A 24,575-nucleotide genomic window follows, 5' to 3' on the forward strand; every position below is an offset into this window, starting at 1 on the left:
CTGAGTGCCAAAATGTGTGTGTGTGTGTGTGTGTGTGTGTGTGTTGTGTGTTTCTGTCATTTGTTCTAAAGAAACATGTGCAGTTGTATTCTTGGAGGTTAAATATGGATTTTACCAGAGAACAATTAATGCTTGATAGATGACTGAGTTTTCTAGAAGGATACTCAGGGTTTGTGTGTGCTTGTTCAGTTCAGCCAATGCAGAGAAAACTCAGAGACCTCCCGGGCAAGTGTGAATGGTGGGCTCTGGGGACAGCTGCGCCACTGTGTCAGATAATTGTACAGCCACAGCAGTATCGTTCAGGGTAATCTGCCACATACACCTGGTGATCGGTGCCATAGATGTAGTAGACATAAGTCTTTCCTTGGTACCAGTAGTGAACTTCTGTGAGAGGGATCAACTCGATGGTCTGGCGCTGAGGAAACAAATGGCCACAACAAAAACAAAAACTTCAGTGTTCTGTTCATGTCACTCACCTGCTCAAGAATCTTCAGTGGCTCCCTACTGCCTATGGAATAAAGTTCATTCTCTGAAGTTGGCATGCACTCTAGCATTGGTGCCTATATCTCCTACCATGCTCCTTTTCCCTTAACCTAAGCTTTGGGCAAAACTGATGCCTCATCTTGAGCCACCATCCACTTCCGAGTTTCACCAAGCAGGACAGAGGCATCTTTGGGGAAGTTCTCTGGTACATGAAAAGCTATCAGCCAAACACAACATCTTCCAGAGGCATTAATTTTTAGTCAAGGTGCTAGAGGAAGGAGGAGGATAAAGTGATTTTTTAAAAAGATTTATATATTAAAACAACCATGGAGATAGTAGGGAGGCATTTATAAATTCTGAATTAAATTTTAAGATAAAACACTGGTACCAAAGAAACCTCCAAGTTTGGTAGGCTGTGTTGGGCTATGTCCTCAGACCTCCCTCCCCACCACTGCCACAGTTTCGGGCTGACCCTGCCTGCAGCAGTCTTCCGCAAACATTCCCTTCTTTTTATAAATGAGGAAATGGAGGCCCATGGGCTCATGAAGTTTTCGGTGTGGAATTACCCCAGTTCAAGCCCTGTCTGCTCACCAAAACTATATCCAGTTAAGGCTCAAATTCCTTCCCCCTACATCTGGTTCTGTTTTGTCTTGTTTTGTTTTGTTTTTGGTACCAGCCCTGTCTGGGGGATTGAACCCAGGAGGACTTAATCACTGAGCCACATCCCCATCCCTTTTTGAGGCAAGTTCTCACTACATTGTTTGGGGCCTTACTAAGTTGCTGAGGCTGGCCTCCAACTTGTGGTCCTCCTGCCTTAGCCTCCTAAGTTGCTGGGATCACAGGCATGTGCCACCGTGCCCAGCAACATCTGCCTCTTTTTAAATGCCCCATCAGAATGGGGAGCGCTCTCCCCTGACCACAGAGTGGTCCTAAGTCCCACACTAAGATTTGGGGATGTCAAACACAGGGAGAGGTAGTGGGACTGGCCCAGGGTCTGTCACCCACTACTTGCAGCGATTTCTTCCTGCTGGGAAATGAGCCCAGAGCACTCCTGTGATAGCTGATGGGACAGAGGACCTGGGGGAAGGGGCTGGGAGGGATTCAGGTTCAAACCACACAGCAGCTTGACTTCTCTCTGCACAAGAACAAACCTGACCCAGGAGAATGGGGCAGGCGGGGGGTTTAAGAAGCAGGCTCTACAACTAAAAAATAGTTTTAAAAAATTAAAAAAGAAAAAGAAGCAGGCTCTCAACTCTTACTAGAGGAGGAGCCAGGGCAGTGTGCCAATGGGGAAAGAAGAGGGGAATCCGGGTCAGGGAGGGAAATGTCTGTTAAGCTCTCTTTGTGATCTTGCACCCTGTTTCTCTGAGCCTCAGTTTCCTCCTCTGTGAAAAGGGAATGAAAACTACTTCACAGTCTTGTTGACACAACCAAAGGAAATCCAAGGAGGACTGAGTTTTCTTCTCATGCCAAAAACTGGTATCCAAATCATGACTTTGGAAACACAAGGCAGAAGATTTCTCTTGAAATTTCATCGTAAATGGTCCCAACTCAGGGGCATGAGGAAATGAGAACTGACATCACTGCTCAGAAAGCCTGGACAGCCGGGTCAGGACCCCTCTGGCTTCCAGAATTTTCTACTAAGATCAAAGAAGAACACAGCAACACCATCCCCACCTCCACCGGCCTCTACCTATTACAGGATTGATGAGTATCTGACTTTGAGACCACAAATTGCTCAAGAGATCAGTGGCCATCAGGTGGTCATCTTGTCATTTGATGGCTTGGCCATGCCCCGTAGGAAACAGATCCCAGGTTTCTGCGTCACAGCCGTGGCACCGCGAAATGGCAGATGTCTCCACATGATTGGATTCCACCTGCCACCTTCTGCATCTTCAGTAAAATGTCAATGTGAATCTTTATCTTCGGTTCCAGGACCAAAAGGCCGATGGAGAAAAATGTTTCACAGAATTGATTTCTTAAACTATTATGTTCCCTTTTAAAGAAAAATGTGCATGCCACCTGGTTGACCCTTTCTGGCTCCAGAATTTGTCCACAGGTGGTTCATATCACTGGGAGTACATTACAGGAGGGACACATGACCCAGGAGACTCACACTTATGATCTTAGGCAGGTGACTGACCTCTCCTCCTTGGGCCTCAGTTTCCCCCGCTGCCAAATGAAGGATCCAAAGAGGACTCAGATTTCCCACCTTTTGAAGTCGCTGGTTAACACCAAGTCTCCTCACTTTCTTAGAGCCTGTGAACCCTCTGCCCATTCCCAGAGGAGATGCCTCAAGATTTGGGGCTCTTTTAATTGTAACTAAGTCATAGCTCACCTGTTCTGTAAGGGCCAGCCGCCTTGAGACCATTCAGTAGGTTGTTCTCGTGCCACCCCCTCCCCAGGCTTCCCCCAGTCTGTCTCACCACCCCTCATGTCTGGTGTCCAGCTGTCCACAGCTCCATGCTCCCAAGTCCTGACCTGGAGGTACAGAGCTCACCTCCTACACAAGGGCCAGATAGTGCCCAGGAGGATGTGCCCCATGACTGCACATTCCCTCGAACACAGTCAACTCCCTTGCCTGCACGTGGACAGGCAAGGGGTGATTTCTGGGGGTGATTTAAGCTCGGAGTGGGGTCACAGAGAGGCCAAGTTGTCACCCAAAGTGGGGGCCTTTCTTGGCTTCTTCCTCTTCCCCACCCCCACTCCTTCTCAGTTTCCCCCCAAAATGATGTGGATGCAAGTCCTCGTCTCTGCTTCTGCAGAGCCCAACCCCAAAACAAGAGCCAGTGCCTCTCCTTTGACAAGCAAGGACATCGAGGCCCAAGGAAGGGAAAGGGGGGATCAAAATCACGAGTGAGTGTCAGAGCTGGGAGGAGGCGCTAACTCCATAAGTTAATCGTCCCTGCAGCACTGGGTCCAATGAAAAGGGATCTGAATCCCACATCTCACTGGCAGGTGACACAGATACCAAGTCTCCAGTAGCTTTCTGAGTGGCTACTAAGCTGCTGGCAAAGTCCCTCTCCTCTCTGGGCCTCCTCTCATTTATGGGAAAAGTCATGCATTTGGATCAGAAGCCCCAAGTGACCCCATCTGCCCACGCGATGCTCATAGCTTTGTTAGGATTCTGTTGTGAATATTTAAAAATTTGAAAGTCTCATGTGAAAATATGGACATGGGAAAGTTTAGACACTCTGGGCACGGTGCCAGCACAAAGCTGAGGGGTTATTGGCCCCTTTGGATGCGGGGCTCTCCCATGCATATGACCACCTGCATGATTTCAAAGTTCCCTTCTAGGTCCCAATGGCCCTTGTTAATTTTTACTAAATGCATCCTTTTCTCTCATGCAAATAAGATAGATGTTCAGAGACAGAGAGAAAGAGAGGTAAGAGAAAGGGAAGGAGGCAGTGTAAATGTTCATTGCAGAGGGGCTGGGAAGAAAAAGGGACATTTCAAGCACTAATTGCCAACCACTTTAAGCAAACCCCCCTACCCCCCAAGGTGGTGTACTAGTGAAAAACTAGACTTAAAGGAGGATGAAGTAGCTGGCCCAGGGTCACATCAAGATGCAGGCGACCCAGGGTCTGACCCTGACCGCAAGGTGCAGGCCATGGCTATCACAGGAGCTCTAGAGCCAGACCCCTGCTCCAAGCTCAGTTACACCCAGAGAAAGGGCAGGCACCAGCACCACCTAGTGGCCACCAGCAGCCTATGACCTGATTCTCCAACCCATTCCTTTTTCTGAATTCCAGGGAGTCCCGATCTAAATCACACTAGGCCTCTTGTGTGCGTGAAACCCTGCCAACAACTTCTGATGTCTCAGAATAACACCCTCAGCCTCTCTGGGTAGCCTGTGGTCCTGACCATTGTGTCTGCCCTATTAGCTGCACTGGTTCGGGTTGGCATCCAGGTGTTCCCCACCTGCAACTCCTCCCCTTGGCCTCCTGGTTGGACCACTCTGACATTCTCAGGAAATCCTCCAGGCAGAGAAAAGGGCTTAGGTTCCCCTTTTTGTTGAGCTCAGGAAGTGCCCAGGCCTGGCCCCGGGAGCCTCCCCTTCAACAGCCCCAGGTCCCATCCCCAAAAGGTCATGGGCCCCAGGAAGAGAGATCAGAGCCAGGCAGCCCCTCCAGGCCTCACCCCAGGTTCCCTTCCAGCTCACCTGCTGTAGGATGCGGGCGCAGGAGGCCAGGGAGGCGCTGTGCTCTGTGATGCCCCTCTGGGAGGCCAGAGAGATCTCCCTCAGGGGGAAGTCAACAATGGGGTACACCTGGGGGACAGAGAGATACCAGTTCACTTTCTCAGATTCAGAGCATTAGAACCCGGAGGTTTGGAAGACACTGGGACTAAACTGAGCCAAACAGAGGAGTAGGCCCAGAGAGGCAGTGGGGGGAGCCCAGGGCCACACAGGAAGCCTCTTTCCCACACACTCCTTAGAGGCCCACGAAGGTCAACACAGAGAGGAGGAGATCTGTGATCAGGAAGAGGACCCCTTCACCTGAAGCCTACCTTCCCCCAGAAAACCCTTGCTGAGTGCCTACTGTGTGCCAGACATCGTGCTAGGGGCTGGGAGGCCGTAGGGACCACATTTGCCTTGGTCACAGACACGGGCAGCTAGAAAGCTCACTTGAGTAGTTTCTCACTCAATACTGGAATTGCCTGCTGAGTGCCAGGCTCTGTCTGCAAGCCTGAGGATGTGCTAAAGTCAACTCAAGTAGTTTTCAGTCTGCCAACAAAGTCCATGCAGCAGAGGACAGCAAACATTTTTTTTAATATTTATTTTTTAGTTTTAGGTGGACACAACATCTTTATCTTACATCTATGTGGTGCTGAGAATCGAACCCAGTGCCCCGTGCATGCTAGGCAAGCGCTCCACCACTGAGCCACAACCCCAGCCCCCATTTTTAAAAAATAATTGTGTTTTTTCTTTTTTTAAAAAAAAAAAAAAAAAACTTTATTTATTTATTTTTATGTGGTGCCGAGGATGGAACCCAGTGCCTCACACGTGCTAGGCAAGTGCTCTAGCACTGAGCCACCACCCCAGCCCTCAGCAAACAATTTGTGCAAAGGCCATGACAGGAAGGTTTTGCAGCCCACACAGTCTATTTTAACTCAACTCTACCCCAGAACCAAGAACACAGCCAAAGACAATAAATAAACAAATGGAGGGCTGTGTTCCAATAAAACCTTATAGCCAGGGATGGTGGCGCATGCCTGTAATCCCAGCAGCTTGGGAGACTGAGGCAGGAGGATTGTGAGTTCAAAGATAGCCTCAGCAACTTAGCAAGGCCCAAACAAACTCAGCAAGACCCTTTCACTAAATAAGATATAGCTGGGATGTGGCTCAGTGGTTAAGCACTCCCAGGGTTAAATCAATGGTTAAAAAAATAAATAAATAAAAACCTTGATTTATAACAGCAGGCAGTGGGCCAGATCTGCAGACCTCTGGCTGTCAGGCACCTGTCAGGCCCAGGCTTCTCTTTCAGCCCTGCTCTCTGCCCTCTGCCATGCCCAGCTGTCCCCTGGCTCCCATGATCACGCAGGCTACTACTCCCCAATGCACTGGGTGTGCAGGTTTCTACCCCAGGTCCCTTCTTCAGAGAGGCCTTCCCTAACCCCAGCTAAGGCAACTACCCCTCCCAGCCTGCTCCCTCACCCTTCCTGAGTGTTCCACCATAACCAGACCTACCACCACCTGGCAACGGCCATTATTTCCCCCTCCAGACTGTAAGAGCCCTGAGGACAGGACTTTGCTTTTTTTTTTTGGCCATGAAATCCCCAGCACCAGACCACTGCTTTGTTTGTGCACTTGAATCCTCAAACCTCATGGAAGAGAAAGGGGAATAGAGGGGGAGAGGAATAGAGGAAGGAAGACAGTACAAAGTGACAGAAACAGGGACAAAGTGTCCAGGACTGAAGTCCAACGGGAGCCGGCAGCCCCTGGGGTCCCAGAGCCTCTTTCCTAGCCTTTCCCCACACAGCCCATCTTCCCACCCAGCTGCCTCCTGCAGGAGGGGACAAGGAACCCCACTGCCTTGGTCACCTGTCCACAAAGCCCTCCTCACCGCTGAGTTTTCATCCCTAAAGAGGTTTTCTCCCTTGGCCTTCGCCAGCAGCTCCCGGGGGCAGTGGCGCTGGTGCTGGGACAGGAACTCAAACACGCTGTTCCTCCTGGAAGCACATGGGAGTGGGATGATGCACACAGTGCAAGAACATGGGCTTCGGCATCAGGCACACCTGGGCTCAAGGGCGCATGCGCAGACTGGTAGGCTCTGGGAAAGTTCGGGGCCTCTCCCAGCCTGGGAGCTCCCCTGCAGTGGGAGTCCAACAGGGGAGCCTGCGGGCTTGGCCCTGTGAGTTCTTATTTTATGAGGGCCCAGGTGACACCCTTAATGCCTTGGAGCACTGACTTCCAGACTGTAGCTTTTAGGGCCCCGGGATTCTGTTCCCTGACACAGGCACTTAGCTGGTGAGGGATTGCTGCATACAGAGCGGTAAGGTCAGCATTTGAACTTAGGTCCTTCTATTCTAAAGCCTGTGGGACCCACCACCCCATGCAGCCTCTCCCAGGGAACTCTTCCCCCTTCTGTGTCCTGGCAGCTCCCTGCTCCATGGAGTTGCTCTGCAGCAGCCAGGCTGGGACATGTCCTCTGCCACCTCCTTGAAGCCCAGCACTGAGCTCTGCCACCTACCACATGACGACCAGCTGGATGAAGTGCACCAGCCTCCTCTGCCCCTTGCAGGTGGCACACGTCTTGTTTCCCCCTCCTGAGCACGTGCTGCACCTGCAATCAGTCACGGGGTTCTGGTGACTTCCACAGGTCCCCATCCCCAAATCCTTCCTCAGAGAGGAAGATGGGGATGGGATTGCATCGTTTTTACCCGCCACCATCTCCCTACCTTACCTTGGTGGCAGGGTGTCTTTGGGGACCTCCCCTCCTGGTCTGCTTGGTTCTTGGGCTTTGCCCTCCCACCCTACTTTGACCAGCTTAGGATGCCAGCCTGGTCAATCGTTTCATCTCTCTGGCAATGATAACTGATACAAAGGCCAACTCAGGACCCAGGTGAATGCAGCGAGACCCATCCTATGACAACCATTGAGACTATCAGGAAAAGAGCATCTTTGTCTACTGGGATTCCTAAGGCTGAAGCTACCTCCACCACTCCAGCCTGGTGATACTGTTGAAGCCCCTGGATCCAGTTCAACCTGAAGCCATCCCAGAAATACACTCCTGGGGACATAGCAGGGACAAGACAGGCGCCTGCCCCCCTTCTAGATGAGCAGAGGGTAAAAAGCAAGAAAGCCAGTACATGAGACCCTTGGCCTGCATGCCATGGACGCCCACGGGCTCTTACCTTCGCCTGCCAGAGCCCGAGCACATCTGACACCTCCGGGGCTGCCTGGCTTTGCGCTTGGCTCCACTGCAGGTCGGGCACCTCACCTGGAGACACACCACAGCCTCAGCCCCACTGGCTCCTGGCAGCAAGGCCAAGACCCTCCCAAGACCAGCCTGGTGACGTTAGCACAAGTGACTCCCTGCCTCCTGGGCCACAGTCCCTTCATGGAATGTGGGACCCTTCCAGATACAGCTTTCAAAGACTCCACGTCCTCGGTTGGGGATGTTTCTTCTGAGACATCAGCCTCCCCTCCTTCTCTCTGATTCCCACAACCCTAGAGACCTTCCCCAACCAAGTGTGGACAGGGAGCTGGGGGCAGAGTGGCCGGCTGGGGACCTGGTGTTGGAACTGGAGGCAGGAGAGAGGGAGTGGGGGAGATCCCTTTCGATAGTGGCCCCAGAAATGGCTCAGGCATTGCCCAGTGAGAAGCAGGAAGAGCAGGAGTGGAGGAAGGAACAGAAAGACCCTAGGGGAGGGTGTCCTGGGACAGCCAAGGAGGCAGGTAGCAGGGATGAGGACACAGGAGGGAACAGAGAAAAGCCAGGCACAGGCCACTGCTGGAAAAAACAGAGTGTGAGTGGGTGGGAGGTCAGCACCCAGAGGGGAGAAATGAGCCACGGAAAGGGTGGAGGGCTGACTGGATGTATTTTAGGATGAAGTCGTCAGTAGGTGTCCAAAGATCAGACTTGAACTGGCAGAGCGGAGAACACGTGGGGAGTCTGGTTCTACTCCCAGGCACGGCCCTGAAAGTTTCAGAGAAGAAGACTGATGGCCCAAGAGCCTGGTCGCCTGCTCCAGGCCTGCACTGGGCTGGATTCAAACTCAACCCCACTCAAGTGCCCTGGAGCCGCAACACATGACCTTATTTGGAAATGGTCTTTGCAGATGCCTTTGGTTAAGACAAGGTTCAACAGCCTCATCCAGACCAGCCTGGGCCCCCACTCCAATGACTGGTGTCCTCAGAAGAACAGATGAAGATGAAAAGATACCCCAGGAAGGAGGCTAGTGGACAATAGAGGCAGGGAAGGCAGTGCTGCAGCCACCCAGTGGGATACCAAGGACGGTGGGCAGCTGGGAAAGAGGCATAGACAGCCTGTCCTTCACAGCCTTCCAGGACACACCTGCCCGTGCCTGGGTTTTGCTATTCTGGCTGTCAGAACTGGGGGATCTCTGTTGTTTTAAGCCACCCAGGTGTGCTAATTCATTAGAGCAGCCCTGGGGAACCAGTACAAGGCACCTGTCTACCTTATCTATCAAAGCCCTCATCACCCTGGGCTACAGATGCTGATGGCTTGTCACTGTCCCCCACAGAGGGTGTCTCTGATGCGAAGGACCCCAGGTCTCAGTCCCCTTATAGGGCCAAGCAGTAAGCAGGGGCTCATTGAATACTGGGAGATGAATCAGACGGGAGAGAACACTTACAGCTAGAATGTCAAACTGTGAAGGTCATTAGAGATGACCCCAGCTAGGTTTCCCATTGGACAGACGGAAAAATGGCGGCCCAGAAAGGGAAGATGATGCACAGGGAGCCCCACAGCCCCAGCCCAGCCCTCCTCTCCCGTGTCCCTCCCTCCCACACACAAGTTCTCACTCACCAGTGGCCCATATGTGACTCACCATGCCGGACCCGTGGCAGCCACTGCACTTGTACCGCCCATGCCCATGACATTTGTGACATTCCTGAAAGTGAGACGCTCTCCTTAGCTCCAGTTTCCCAAGCACCAGCCCCCTGCCCCGTGATGTCACCATCTTGAATAGAAGTGCCCGTTGAGAACAGGGATAGGAAGATACGATGAGCAAGGTACCGTCCTTCCCATTTGACCAGGATCCCCAAAGGCTTTGAAGGCCAAGTCAAGGACACTGCGTTATCACTGCCTGCAGGCCCCCGCCCCCTCCATCCTGTGGGCCAAGAAGGGGGCTCTCAGAGTTTACTCTGGGCTAACCCACACCCCACGACTTCCCACCAGGCTACACTGCAAAGTCTGATGACATCTGCCTATCATGGCGAAAGTGGTCTTCAGGAAGAGGGGCCACACAGAATGGACGCCATGTTTGTGAAAGGCCACGAGAAAACTACTGGAACTTCATGACTGAATGAAAATAGCTTCTCCACCCTCGAAAAAAGAATGGAATGTTTTTTGACCTTTCTGCGACCTCTTCATCTCATAACTGTATAAAAACTCAGGAGAATAAAATTACACATTCAGTCAAGTCCTTAGGTGAAAACAGGCAGGAATTAGATGAGAACAGAATATAAAATACCTGTTCCAGGTTCCCCTCACTCCATGCCATGATTATATTTCTGTTCTGGGGATTGAACCCAGAGGTGCTCTACCACTGAGCTTCACCCCCTCCCCAGCCCTTTTTTAAAAAAATATTTTTTTAATTTGAGACAGGGTCTAACTAAGTTATTGAGACTGGCCTCAAACTTGTGATCCTCCTGCTTCAGCCTCCTGAGTCATTGGGATTATAGGAATGTCCCATTGCACCCAGCTATGATGATATTTCTATCAAACAGGATGGAAGTGAAATTCCGTTTCCCTACTGACTTCCAAGAAGATCCCAATAATGTTTTTAACTTTTATTTCACGTCATTTTCACTCACCCCTCCAGTTATTTTTGTCAGATTAAAAAGAGAGATACAAATACACTCAAATGGTCTAGGAATGTTACTGTTCACTGTTTAAGGCTGGGGACAATTCTGAAATTGCTATGTGAAGACTCAGTCCCTAATTTGTGTGGAATTATGTATGAGACTACATTCCATACCCTGGATATTCTAAACGGAGGCTTATTTATACCCACAAATGAACCACCAGGCTGGATTGGGGGTTTTTTTCCTAAAGGGATAAAGTTAGAAGAAACTTTCCACACTTGAAAAATTAGCCCAGAGAGACAGGCACGTGTTCCAATGAGTACATTACCTTCACCAGTGAAGAATGAGGGACTTGGAACTTCTTGGTGTCCTCCTGAAACATTGGAGGGATCTGGACCTTGATATCCCAAAGCCTAGGGGAGGTGCCTCTTTGTGGCCCGTCTACTGAGTGGTCTACAAAAAGGAACGATCATCAGAGCAGCTAAGAGCATCAGAAATTAGGCATTGGGTTAGATTCTGGGGCTACACAGCTAGGTATAAAAGAGCCCCCTTGGAGACCATGATTAAGAACTCAATCTGTAGGGCTGGACAGACCCAGGTTTGATTTCTGGCTCTACTATTTCCTAGCTGTGTGACTCCAGGCAAGTTATTTAACCTCTCTGAGCTTTAACTGTCTCTTTTCTAAAATGGGGCTAATAGTGGCACCTACCTTACAGGAATGTAGAGAAAAATAAATATAAAAATATATAAAATGCTTAGCACAGGTCTCCTGAAGGATTAATCAATACCAGCTCTGATCCTTATCACCACCATCCCCTTCACCATCCCATCTTCCTCCTCTCTGATCACAGAGAGTCACAGCATACAACCTCAGTTTTATGTCATGAAATATGATAAGTTCTTTGGGCAAAAGTTGTATGAACGACTGTAAGAACTCAGAAGATGGATCTATCCTAATGAGCAGCGGATAGCAAACAAGAAATCCTGACAAGCTTCCCAGAAGAGGTGACACATGAGCTCCATCTTGAAGAAGGGACCAGAATGGCCCACCCGAGAACACAGGCAGGACAGAGGGCTTCCCAAACAAACAACCATAAGCCTCTAGTGGGGTTCGTGGAAGGTGGGAGGTATAGCTGATGAGGGGGGTGGTGCAACAGTCTTGAGTCTTTGAGGGGCTGAGGTGGCACGGGAGGCGGGCAGATGCCAATCACATGTCTGAACCCTCCTGCCAGCACCAGCCTGCAGCCGAAGCAAGCCCTGGACTTCCTCAGGCCTCTTGCAAACCACTTCCAGGAGGCAGGATTTACTTACTGTGGTCAATGCGGGAGAGGCTCCAAGATCAGCATCCACCACTCACCCCCATTCTACAGGGAATGGGGAAACCAAGGCTCTGAGCAGATGAGCACCTTGTTCCAGGTCTGCTGCTGAGCCAAGCCCTGAGATTTTCCACCAGCCCCCTGCCTCGTTTGTTACCTGTCATACTGATTTCAAGACGATTCACTTACTCGTAAAAGGTTGAAATGTCCACTCGCTTATCCTGGATTCACTGAAGGTCTCTAGTCGATACTACAGAGGGTGGAAAAAGAGCACTTTCACATTCCTGTTCCTGGGAAGACAGAGCCCATCTGCCAGGGCTGGTTGGGGACACCCAGGCTCCTATGCATGGTGCCCTCTGGTTGCTTAGAACAGGCTGGCAATGGTGATTTTTATTATAGATGCCCTGAGACATCTGCAGAGAACTCAGGCAGTCCTGGGAAACCCCCTGACAGGCTCCCAATCTGAACCATTTCAGGTCCCCAGGAATCTCCACGCAGAAATGTTCAATGAGGCAAGTTTGGAAGCAGTAGTTGTCCTTTAGATGCAGGCCACTGGAGTCCACAGTTCTGAGGGTCCCTATTAGGAAGAATTTATCTGACTCATGTCAAAATATTATAGATCTTCATCTACAAAATCTCAGAATTTGGCTCCTCCTTTCACATGTAAGAAAACAGGCTCAGAGAGGTCAGTTGATTTGCCCAGGGTCAAACAGCTCTAAAGTGGCCGCTTCCTCCAGATCCCCAATCTAGCTGCTCTGTGTTTCTGCATGAGTATGTGCTCATCAGAGGACAGCTGTGTCCATGACACTCAAAAAATATGGACAGAAAAGCTGTCCCTCTTCCCCCTTTAATGCAGGAGACAGAAGAATGTACCAGAGTCAGGATGGCCCTGGAGTGATGGATGAATGATTCTGCAGTGTGGACATGATCTGGAAGAAGCAGAGGGAGCTGGGATCAGCCCGCCCCTGGTGGAAGACTGGAGTGAGGCTCTGGGATAAGCAACCTGGGTTTGTAGACTGAGGCTCCGACCCTTCTACTGCATGTTCCTGTGTAAGTCACTTTGCTTTCCCAGGCCTCCTACCCTCCTCTCCAAGCTGTTGACAACAAGGCTAGAGTGCAGGGTGGCCAGGAGGGTGTGGCAACACATGGATGCCGCGCGTTTCCATGAAGCGCGGCACATCTGAATGATGACTGACAGCACTCACTTGCTTCATTATGATTCCCAGGTACAGACCAGAGATGGTGCAGAAGGAATTGGACATTGCTACCATTCACCTGCTGCCCCCCACCAGGACTCCTTGTTCCTGGCTGGCTTCCCATAAATATCCCCTCTGTCCCAATGTCCCCATGCCCCAGCCCCTTGGCCAGGGCCTCCACTAAGCCCAGCCCCCTTACCCTACAGAGAGTCTGCTGCCTCAGCTCCCGGATGATGAGGTCATCTGCGGCTGCACTGCCATAGCAGCATTTTGAGTTCACGAAGCTGAGAAGGGCCTCACGGGCCACCTCCTCTGTCACCACAGGGACTCTGCTGGGGACCAGAGAGGTAGAGGTCTGGGAAGGGCCCTCGGGCTCATCCAGGCCAGCCCCCTCGGTGTACAACTGGGCACCAAGGCCCAGAGAGTGGGGAAGAGTCCTGAGGTCAACAGTGGTTGTGAAGCCCCAAGGAGTCCAACTGGGGACAGTGACCCGAGCATGAATGGATGCCCAGGGGGAGAAGTAGGCCTTTCTAAAGGTCAGCAAAGCCATGTGAGTGAAAGTATGTGGCTCAGGAGAGGGACTCAGAGAATCTCAGAACATCCACATACAAAAAAAGATGAGGCTTCTGCCCTAAGAGAACTTGACTGGAGGAGGTGGAGCAGCAGAGTATTGGAGGATAATGATGGGGAGGGAGGCAGATCTAGGGCCCATCCTCTGCCCTCTCTTTGAACAGCTTCCCCTCCTCCTGAGGCCAGGCCACGTCCTTGGCTAAGCTATTCCTGTCCCCACCCCCTCCAGTAAGAAGGAGCCCTCTCCTTCCTCTGCCCTCATATCTTCCTCTGCTAGACCTCTGTGGCAACCCTGGAGCCATTTGAACCTGACATGGACACCTGGTGTCTCCAGTACCCACTAGGCCCAGCACGTGCCTTCAGATCAGTGGGCAGCAGAGATGCCATGGGCTGCAGAGGCCAGAGGCAGGTCCACAGAGGAAGGGGTTGTACTGAGCACAGAAGCTAGGCAGCCCAGAGGAGAAGGTGAGCTGTTTGTGGCTGCAGGAGGACCAGGAACACCCAGGAGACTCCTATCTGGCAGGCCATAGCTGCCCAGCTGGGAGGCTGGACCCAGAGAGTGGGCAGGGGCCCCCTGGGGCTTCACCTTCTTTCTGCACAAAACTGATTAGAAACCCAGAGCTCTACCCCAGCACTCTTAAAACCAACACAGGTAGGCCGTGAGGGATCTAGCCCCAGGGCTTACAAACTCCTGCAGCCAAGGGCCAGCTAGCAAATATTTTAGTTTTCATGAACCACATCGTCTGCACCTCAACTGCTACACTTTGCCATCAGAGTGTAAAAGCTGCCATAGACCATGCTGGATGAATGAGTGTGACTGTGTTCCAATAAAGCTTGACTTATAAAAATAAATGGTGATGGTGGGGCGGGGGGATGTGGTGGCACAAGCCTATAAGCCCAGCAGCTCAGGAGGCTGAAATCAGAGGATCACGAGTTCAAAGCCAGCCTCAGCAAAAGCAAGGCACTAAGCATCTCTGTGAGACTCATCTCTAAATAAAATACAATAAAATAGGTCTGGGGATGTGGCTCAGTGTTTAAGTATCCCTGAGTTCAATCCCTAGTACCAGTAAATAAATAAATGGGGGGACTGGATTTGGCCTACAGATTGGAGTTTGCAAACTTGTGGTATTGATAATGATTTTCAAATCTGGCTTTGTAGGCAAATGACCTGAAAAAACCTGGTAAAATGTATATTGCAAGGCTCCTTCCCTGGAGAATCTGGTTCAGTGGGTCTGGGATGAAGAGAGTCCACTCAATGGATCCCAATGCACTCCCAGGTTAAGACACACACACACCCTCCAGCCAGAGGGTGTTCATAGGGAAACAGTGACAGGTGCAGACACAGAACCCCAAAGTCACCTGTGTTCCAGAAACGAGGACCAGGAAGGTGGTTCCTGGGTTCTCACCGGGGCTTCCGAAGGTGGGAAGAATATTTGCTGCCCTGGAGGAAAGGAGGAAATGATCCAGGGGCTGCACAGTGCAGCTCCAAGGAACAGATGTTTGTGAGGCAAAAGGAGGAAAGCCTGGCTGAGCGTGGGCAAGAACATGAGGGAAAGGAACGGGCATTTGGTGCATCTAATGCAAACAAATGGGGATTCCAAGACAAGCTTCATTCAGGCCGAACGCTGGGTTGTAGTCAGGAACGTCCATAATCACAGGGCTATGCCCCACTTCTGCCCGCTTCCACCCAACCATGATGTGGGGCTTCCCAACCCCACCAGGGGAAAGAGGAGCTACCTCAGCACCAGCCAACCTGTTCCAGAGTTGTCCTCACCAACCAGCGTGAGCCCCAGAAAGAGAACTTACCACCGCCCCCATGAAGAAGCCAATCATAGCTGGGCAGCCTCTCCAGGAGTTCAGCAGGGGGTGCCAGAGGACTCTCGGCCTCAAAACTCAGGTCCACACCTGCGGAAAGATAGCGAGCGATCCTGAGCCTTGGAGAAGGCAGGCTGTCCTGCTAGAGAACCACGAGGAGAGGCCCTGAGACTCATGGAGAGGGCTTCTTGGAGTCCAGCCTTCCTGCTAAGCCACCATGCATGTGAGCAAAAACATCTTGGGCCCCTCCAAGCCAGCTGCCTGTGAGTACCACTGAGTGACCCTACTCAACCCTACATGGAGCAGAAGAATTTCCCAGCAAGGTCCTGTCCAAATTCCTGACCCACAAAATCCTGAGATATAACACCAGTGTCGCCTAAAGGCTCTGAGATGTGCATGGCTTACTCCCAGTGGGTAGTCCTTGCTCTGCGACTCCCCACAGACTTGGCCAAGGCTGCCTAAGAGCCAAGGCTGCCTAAGAGCCACGCCACAGGGTGAGGTCCTTCTCCTCAGTGTCCCTCCATCCCTCTCTACCTTTGCAGGTGTCCCACTGAAGTACAAAGATCCTCCTTGCCCTTTCCTTTCATGAGTGTATCCCAGGACTTGCTGGCATGCCTCATGTCACCGTGGTGTCTGCACCTCAGGTGACCCAGACTGACACACTAGCACTACCCCCACCCCCATTCTACCAAGGAGGACACTGAGGCACCAAAAGCTGTGATTCGGCCAAGATCATCCAGCCAGCGGGCGGTGAGTGGCACTGATCCAAACCAAAGCTCCAGCTCTTTCTGGGTACTTTTCATAAGGTGAAACACTATTAGGAAATCATTGCATGCGTATCTGCTTTCAGTACCCCATCGTGACCTGCCAGATGTGGCATGGATCCAGATGGCCCTCAGAGTCCACAGAGGCAAGTGTAAGGCAAGCTGTGAGACGTGATGGCGGGCTCACGAAGCACCTGCCACACCTTTGCCTCCTCGGAGGACTGGAAGGCAGGGACTTTTGATTCTACTTGAGAGGCTACTGCAGTACTCCTGGATCACACAGCTGTGGGGCTAGAGGGGGAACTCAGTGCTATGCCTGCCCCACTGACTGCCTCTCAAAAATGTTCCCACAAGCCCTTGTGCTGGGGGCAAGAATCCCTTGGCTCTGACTTCTTTCTAGGAGGAAACTCTGCCACAGGAAATTCACTACAAGGCCTATAAAGAGCGGGCTATGAAATGGAGGTGCTATTTACTATACTCAAGTCAGACTTCCCCACCTGATGCACTTCCCAGCCGATCCGCTGCTTGAAAGCCTACATATCATTACTTCCACAAAAATAAGAGAATGACATGCCCCGTGCTTTCAAGTTTAATAAAAATGAAGGTCAGACTAATCAGCAGCTCTTGTTCTAAATGAGAGCAACCCAGGTTTATCTGAAAGTCAAGGAATGAGGAAGACTGAAATCCTGAAATGTGTGTGTGTGTGGGGGGGAAGGGCAGAGGAAAGAGGGGTTGTCATTAAGACAAATGAATATGGCCCCTCAGCTGCCCCTTCAAAGTTAGGAATGCCCTTGTCCTCTGACATTGAGAATATTCTCTCCATCTCTGCGGTAGTTGTCTCTTGCAGGAAACCTACCAATGAAAATGAGAAGAACGTTTGCAGATAAAGAGAGTGTCTTTCTAGGCAGGACCAGGTATGATGGTGATGCAAAGTGACATCATCCCAAAACCTCACACAGAGGCCAGACAAGGTGCACGAATGTCCCCAACATGATCATTCTTCTGGAATTCTTATTAAAACCTTGGTCTTCAATACTGTTTTGCTTTGAGTGATCTTATGAGCACTTGAAGAAATGCAGCTAGCAGGGACCCTGACAGTAACCATTTGCTGTCAAGAGCCAGGCAGGAAATATTTCAGACTTTGGACCTTATGATGGAGCAAATCATATTTGAGCCAATGTCTGAGCCGTCTCTAGTCCCGTGCCTGGCGTATAAGCAGTGCTCAGTGAATGCCTTGGATTTGAGGAGGGTGGGTCTTCCTCTTTCTTTGTGTTCTTTTAAATCAGAGGAAAACAAAGAAAATGTCAAGTGTAGAAAGAAAGACAATCATATCCCCTGGGATGGCTCCTGCCTGCAGAGCAGTCTTGGGGTCGGCTGGGGTATTAATGCTCTCGTTGACGGGAAGATGGAAATGCCATATGGCTGGGAACCAAACAAAAGAAGCAGGAAGGGGGGAAGAATGAGGGGTGGGAAATTAAGAGCTCTATCCATCAACCAGGAGCTGCCCTGACCTCTGGGGCAGTTGCAATTCATCAGAGCTAAATTAATCTCACCATTATGCTATGTGCAAAAATAAAGGACTCCAGACTGACCCCCAGAAGGATGCGTCATTTCCTGTGCAAAAACCAACAGGCACAACAGGACCGTGGACGTCACTGGCCATTGTGCAACTCCTAACATGGGGCACTTGGATGGGGGCTTCCAGCCGTGTCACTGTCCCCATGGTGTTGGGCAGTTGTCCAGCTGGGCCACCCCACCCTGAAATAGATGTTGCAACCCGTGGCTCACAGAGGAAGGCTGCAGATACGACCTCTTCTGCACTTCAAGGTCACCAGTGTCCCCCAGATGCTCAGAGATGTGATTTGGCTAAACTAGCTGGCACGTTCATGGCAGAGACAGAAATAGAGGCTAAAACTCAGACCTGACTGCAAGCCCAAAGACCTTGCTACTGAACTCCACTCTGTGTGTCTCCAAGTCTCCATGGCAATGGCATCAAGTGGTTTTTGAGAAAACTTTGCAAGGACATCTGAAAAGGGAGTGTTTCTGCTCACCAGTCGCCAGCTATTTTTCTTTTTTATAAAAGGATTTTTTTTCTTGTGGGGAAGAAATAATTAATGGATAACTCCTTTAACCTTTTCTTTTTTTAAAATGTCACTGTCTTTCCTTCAGATGAAAAAGGGAATCCATGCCCTTTGCCCCTGATTTCAAACTAATCATCTTAAAAACACTGACATCATGCTCCAATGGCCCCACCACTACCATCTTGCTTTACTTTGTTTCATAGTTCATCCCCTTCAACAGGTATGACAGCACCTTTGAGAAAGAGGCCCCTCTTGTATACCCCAGCAAAGGGTAGGCATGCAGTAGAGACATACAAGTGTTCCGTGCACAGAGTGTCAAACAAGGTGGACATACAGCTGGTGTACAAAAATCCGTTATGACTTGAATTATACTTAAAATTGTGCAAGAAATAGTCTGATGGTCGAATTCACAGAGAAGTTGGGCCTGGTGATGCACGCCTGTCATCCCAGTAGCTCTTGAGGCTGAGGCAGGAGGATGGTGAGTTCAAAGCCAGCCTCAGCCATTTAGGGAGGCCCTAAGAAACTGATTGAGACCATGTCTCTAAATAAAATACAAAATAGAGCTGGGAATGTGGCTCAGTGGTTAAGCACCCTTGGATTCAATTCCCAGTACCAAAGCAAAACTAATCAAACAAATAAATAACAATAAAAAAAATTCACAGAGAGAAAAATAAAATGGTGGTTGTCAAGGGCCTGGGGGAAGGGTAAGGAATGGGGAATTTTTGTTTAATGGGTCCAGAGTTTTTGTTTTGCAAGACGAAAAGCCTTCTAGAAATGGACAGTGTGAATACCCTAAATTCTACCTTTAAAACTGGGTAGGAGCCAGTCATGGTGGCGTAGTCCTGTAATCCCAGCAACTCGGGACCCTGAGGCAGGAAGATGGCAAGTTCAAGACCAACCCTAGCAATTTAATCAGGCCCTCAACAACTTAGTGAAACTCTATCTCAAAATAAAAAATAAAAAGGGCTGGGGATGTGGCCCAGTGGTTAAGAGCCACATCAATCCTCAGTAAACCCTCCCCCTCCAAAAAAAAAAAACAAACTGCTAAGATGGCAAAAGTTATGTTACGTATAATTTACCACAAATAAAAATAAGTTTTAAAAAGTAGATATTCAATGATTGAAACATTAAAAAGAAGAAGAAGAAGGAGGAGGAGGAGGAGGAGGAGGAGAAGGAGGAGGAGGAGGAAGAGGAGGAGAAGAAGAAAGAAAGGAGATCTGTTTTGCAAAGAAGAACAAATGAGTAAATGATTAGCCACAATATTTAAAGGACTTCTTGGCGAGGCTAACCTGACCACGGCACCCCCTCATTTGAACCCTGCAGAGGCTCATGATTACTGAACCCCTGAGCTTGACACTACCTAGGCCCCTACTTGGGCCCCTACCTAGGGACAGGAAAAGGGGATTCTCATCTGTCCACATGCCAGGGAAAAGTCTTCCTATGTTGTCCAGACCAGGGTGAGGAAAAGGGAGATGGCAATAAAGATAAATGCAGAAAGATGGAAGGAGGGAGATAGGCTTGCTTGAGGCCAGAGAGAGAAGTGTAGGTGCTTCGGGGTGGGAGACACCAGGAAAACATTTGCAGGAGCAAATGCCCACCATATGGCAAGACCAAAATGCCAAGAGCAAAATGAAGAGAAATGGGGAACTCAGACCTGGGGGAGGTTCTGCTCTACGCTGGGTAGGTCTCTGCCATTGCAGGAGAAAACGAGGCGCATATTACAATATTTTGTTTTAATTATGAAGGCTCATGATTTGCGATTTTTAAAAATTATTTGGGATTATGATTTACAGCTGCTTTACAGCTATCTGGGAAGTATAACCTATGCACTGTAAAGAGCTCCATTTTGCCAAGATAGGACCATGGAGGGGGCAGCTGGATTTTCTATGGTCTGTCCCTGCTTTGCATTTGCATTTGCCCTCACTGGTACACAGGCCATTGCTCCCAGCCTTGCTCTGCCTGTTCCTGTCCTTGGCACCCCCAAGTGCCCCTTCAGTACTTTCTCTCTCTTCCTGTTGTTGCTTTTGCTAGATGGCTTTTAAGAATTCTTTCTAAAAAAACAATTTTATCAGCATATTCTAATTTATACATAGTAGTTCATGTGTGCACATAATTTGTTCCAACACATTCTTTATAAAATGTCTACTTGGGTCCCACCAGACTTTGGGCACCATGAGGTAGGAGGTGTTTGATTTACCCTCATTCTGCAGGCCGAGCTTAGCGCAAAATACCTAGCCCACCAGGTAGTGTTGGGGGGCGAAGTAATTTAATTTTAGGGCTTTAATTTCCTTCCCTAAAAAGAAGTCTTAGGGAATACAGCCACTGGCAGGAACAGATGGGGCAAAGGATTAGAGAGGGCTCCACAGCTGACCTGGAGAGCCCTGCTAAGCTCTATATGACTTCGCTCAAGCTGTTTATTTCTTACAGGCTCCCCAGGTTAGATGTGCTGTCCTACTGTTAGGAGTTACTGGACCCACCATCCACTCCAGCAATGTGGAGTGTGCAGGAAACACTGTACAGGCCCCATGAGGCCATGTCTGACCCAGCAGGTGAAGCCCGGATTCCTGGTGGCTGTGGCTCCATCACTAGGATGTGTGCAAAACACTGAGGCCCCATGTCAGTCATTAGGGATGCTAGCCTCTGGGCCCCTTGTGGGAAGTCCAGCATCCTTTTCCACCACAATTCCATGGCAGCCTCAAACCCAGTCTCATATCTTCAGTTCAGAATTTTGTTGGTAGAGGAGGGACACTTTAATGAACAAGCCTTTTGGAAACAGAGCTGGCCTGTGATCCAAAAGAAGAGCCCCGTCTATTCAGCCCTGGGCCACTGAAGGTGATGGTTGGTATGGCCTCAGGTCAGTCACTTGTGACTTCAAAACCTCTCCTCCTCCAAGGGACCAATTCCCAGAGATCAGGAGGTACAATCTAGGTCTTATAGGCCAGAGAAGCCCTCTCCTAAAATTACCAGGGGCTCTAATAAAAGCCTCTCTTACTTGAAGAAGCTCTTGTTCTCCATTTTTGGGAGGGGTGTTCAGTCTGCAACAAAGGAAGTTATATTACAGGACATATGGTGTATAAAATAAGGGAGGAGATCTTTCCTCCTGTGCTCTGTGCCAGGACATGGTGCTCTTAGAAATTGAAACCACTTCCCACCTGGGATTGCTGAAGAAGCAGGAGCAGGTTAAGCAAAAGTTGTTGAAGTCACCAGTGACACGTTAAGCAGAAGAAAAGACTTTGAAGGGCTCTTGTTTTAAATGAGGAACACCCATGTTCCAAGTAGCCTTGACACCTAAGATCAAGAGCAAGAGTAGAAGAGATGTCACTCCAATTTAAGAAAGAAATATTCTCAGAGATAAGAAGGGGACAAGCTCAGCAACGGGAATGTGGCAGCCACTGGAGGAAGGCACCTGCCCTGGTCAGGGATGCTGCAGAGAGGCAGGGAGGCTAAAAGGCCTTCAGGGCAATCTCCACCTGGATGCCACCGCCCAGGATGTCTTCATCCATATCCACTTTGAAGGAAGGAAGTTCTCCTCTCTCTCTGAGGCCACCTATATTAGGGACCCCCAAATTAAGGGCTCAAATACTGAGTGAGAAGAAGGGAAAGCCCTAAGATGAACTGGGATACACTGCTCACCTTAAAAGTCACATACGTAAGTATTACAGGAGGGTCCCCTTCCTGAGAAAAAAGTGCCTAGTTTCATATTTCACCCACTTATTTCTAAAATCTTTTCTGGGTGAACCCAGATACCCCAGCTTCTGACCTTAGCCCCATGGTGTTTGAAGCCAACACACGGGGCAACCCTATGACAGACCCTGGGCTTGGAGGATAATGAGGGAACTAAATCCTTCATTAGTTCTCACAGAGCCTACCAAAAGGTGTGAGGCCCAGACAAAAACCTCACAGGTGACAATAATTGCTGTTAATGGCAGTTTAATTTTTGAAGCTCTGGGGACATCATCTGGTCACTTCTGACAGTCAGTGTTTACTCCATGCCTACTCTGGCCCTGGTGATGTATTAGGCACTTTAGAACCAATGAATCCTCCACCAGCCCTGCAGAATGACACCATCTCTGTTTTTGATAAGGAAAATAAAGCTCAGAGAGGTTAAATGACTTGATCCTAGTTACCCAACCATTAGGGAGAAAGAGCTTGAATTAGAATCTACATCTGATGTAGTCCATGGATACTAAGAGAAACTCCAATTATACCTTGAAAAATCTGCTAATGAAAAATGGTTTGAAGAGAAAAGATTTCATTAGAATATTTGTAAAATAAACATCCACAAACTGATCAAAATAAGACTATGGACACATCGTTTCAGTAGATCAGAGATTATGTTAGGTCTTCCTCAAATACTTGGAAAAATATCTCCATACTGTCTCCTAGTTCAATATGAAAAAGGAATCCAACAAAATTTAAACTGAGTTCTCTCCAAGATTAGCATAGCTTAACTTTATATTCTATTTCAATCTTTTTTTTGGTGGGGGGGAGCAGGGATTGAACCCAGGGGCACTTGACCACTGTGCCACATCCCCAGCCCTATTTTTTGTATTTTATTTAGAGAAAGGGTCTCACTGAGATGCTCAGCTCCTCGCTTTTGCTGAGGCTGGCTTTCAACTCCTGATCCTCCTGCCTCAGCCTCCAGAGCTGTTGAGATTACAGGCATGCACCACCGCACCCTGGCTCTATTTCAATCTTAAAACATACCAACATTAAAGACAATGGAGTGTCAGATCTGCCAAGGACCTTCAAGGTCATCAGGTCCAGTGACAATGACAATGTATTTGTGTCACAGGCCCCTGTAGGATTCAGATGAAAGACACAGACTCCTCAACACTCTGCAAATACTACATTTACATGACATCTTGTCCCCACCCTTGGGGTCCTCAAATTAAAGACTCCTGATCCTTTCTGTAGTTGGGGGAACTGAGGCTCTGATAAGTAAAATGACTTGCCCAAGATCACAGAACCTCTTTAAATCAGAACCAGGTCTTGAACCTGGCCTCCCAGTCCCCCAGCGTCCGTGTTTTATGTTCTGTCTCATTACCCATTCCAAAACAGTATGAAAAATTTCCTGTTTTAAACATAGCACATTTCTTCCTAAAATACCATTTCCTTCCTTATGTTTTAAATTAGTCTTTAAATTCCATTGTACTTCTGTCCTAGGGATGACAGAATAGGGTCACCAGGGCTGTGTTTCCCCAGCACTCATGAACGAGCAGGTTTTTGCTACAGGCAGGTCCTACATAAAGACTTCACTACAAAAATTAACCGTGTCTACGAAATCAACCTCATCTAAGAATGTGATCGAAGTAAGAACCCAGATATTCACGCTTATGTTTGGCTGGGGTTGGGGGGAGGTGAGAGCCAGAGAAAGGAAAAAGAAAGAGCACAAGGCTGCACATCATCCCAATGGGTAGGGAGAAAGGTCCTTGTTAAAAGTTCTTGCTCATTTTTGCCGGTCCTTCTTCATTGTCTAGAAGCACACAATAGAAGAAGAGGTTGCAGGCTGCAAATGAGCTTTATCATGACAGCAGGAAGGAGGAAAAGAAGGAAGTTATTGGCAATGCAGACCCAGACCCGAGACATGTTCAGGGCTGACACAGGGTCTTGTTCAGTGCTGGCTACGGAGGACAGGCACCCACACCAGCCCTGACCCTCTACTTACTGTCGTCTTCACTCAGGTCCCTGTCCATGGTCTAGACCTCCAGTCAAGACAGTGTCTGCGTTCCTGAAGGCCAGCTGCAGGAATCTAAGGGGCCACCCTTGGGCCCCTCCCAGAACGTCAGGCCCATTGTTACCTGATTTGCATACAACAGAGGCAAAGCCACCGTGTCCATCAGAGAGGCTGCCTGGCACCCACTCCACGGGTGCTTGGGGTTCCTCCCCACAAGAGCCTCTGGCTTGCCACTTGCTTGTGGATGCTTCTAGAGTTCCCTGGGCCATTGCTGCAGTTCTGTGTGAGGGACACTCAGATTCTTCCCATTTTTCTGAGCTGGGATTCAAAGCCTTGACTACCTGCTTCTCAAGTTGACCACCAAGCACACTGTACATCTGGGGGAGGCAGGTTTCCAAGTAGGGGCAGGGCCATATAGAAAAATTTAATAGCCACAGGCAGATCCCGTCGAAGGGGGTAAGAACATTTGGGAACCCAGACTGAGGTCTTGGGCACCAAGCTCTTTTCTCATTAGAGGCTGGGGTTATGAAGTGAGGCTCCAAAACTACATAGCACATCATAACAAGAGCTGGCTGCCAACCCAGGATGCACGGTCCACCATCCTATCTGTGGATTACTACTGGCTCCATACCCACCTGGGCCCTAGGAAAAATCTGTGGGTTGTAGAGGGGCAGAGTGG

General features: G+C 49.6%; 1 protein-coding gene across 2 annotated transcripts; it reads right to left on the minus strand.

Moving 5' to 3' along the window:
• Positions 1–268: 268 nt before the first annotated feature.
• On the minus strand, positions 269–23,915 carry Ssuh2 (ssu-2 homolog). 2 transcript variants are annotated; one of them, XM_026383132.1, is made up of 12 exons: positions 23,888–23,915; positions 15,369–15,464; positions 14,919–15,000; positions 13,189–13,318; positions 11,983–12,043; positions 10,806–10,930; positions 9,499–9,561; positions 7,840–7,925; positions 7,176–7,268; positions 6,549–6,654; positions 4,646–4,753; positions 269–415 (listed from the first exon to the last, which is right to left on the minus strand). In XM_026383132.1, exons 1-12 carry the CDS (start codon positions 23,913–23,915, stop codon positions 269–271), a joined length of 1,125 nt encoding a protein of 374 aa, XP_026238917.1. The 2 variants fall into 2 exon arrangements, with proteins under 2 accessions (XP_026238917.1, XP_026238916.1); XM_026383131.1 differs by having other exon boundaries at positions 13,189–13,321.
• Positions 23,916–24,575: the final 660 nt, after the last annotated feature.

The sequence above is a fragment of the Urocitellus parryii genome, chromosome 16 (assembly GCF_045843805.1).
Source record: "Urocitellus parryii isolate mUroPar1 chromosome 16, mUroPar1.hap1, whole genome shotgun sequence".
Taxonomy (NCBI): domain Eukaryota; kingdom Metazoa; phylum Chordata; class Mammalia; order Rodentia; family Sciuridae; genus Urocitellus; species Urocitellus parryii.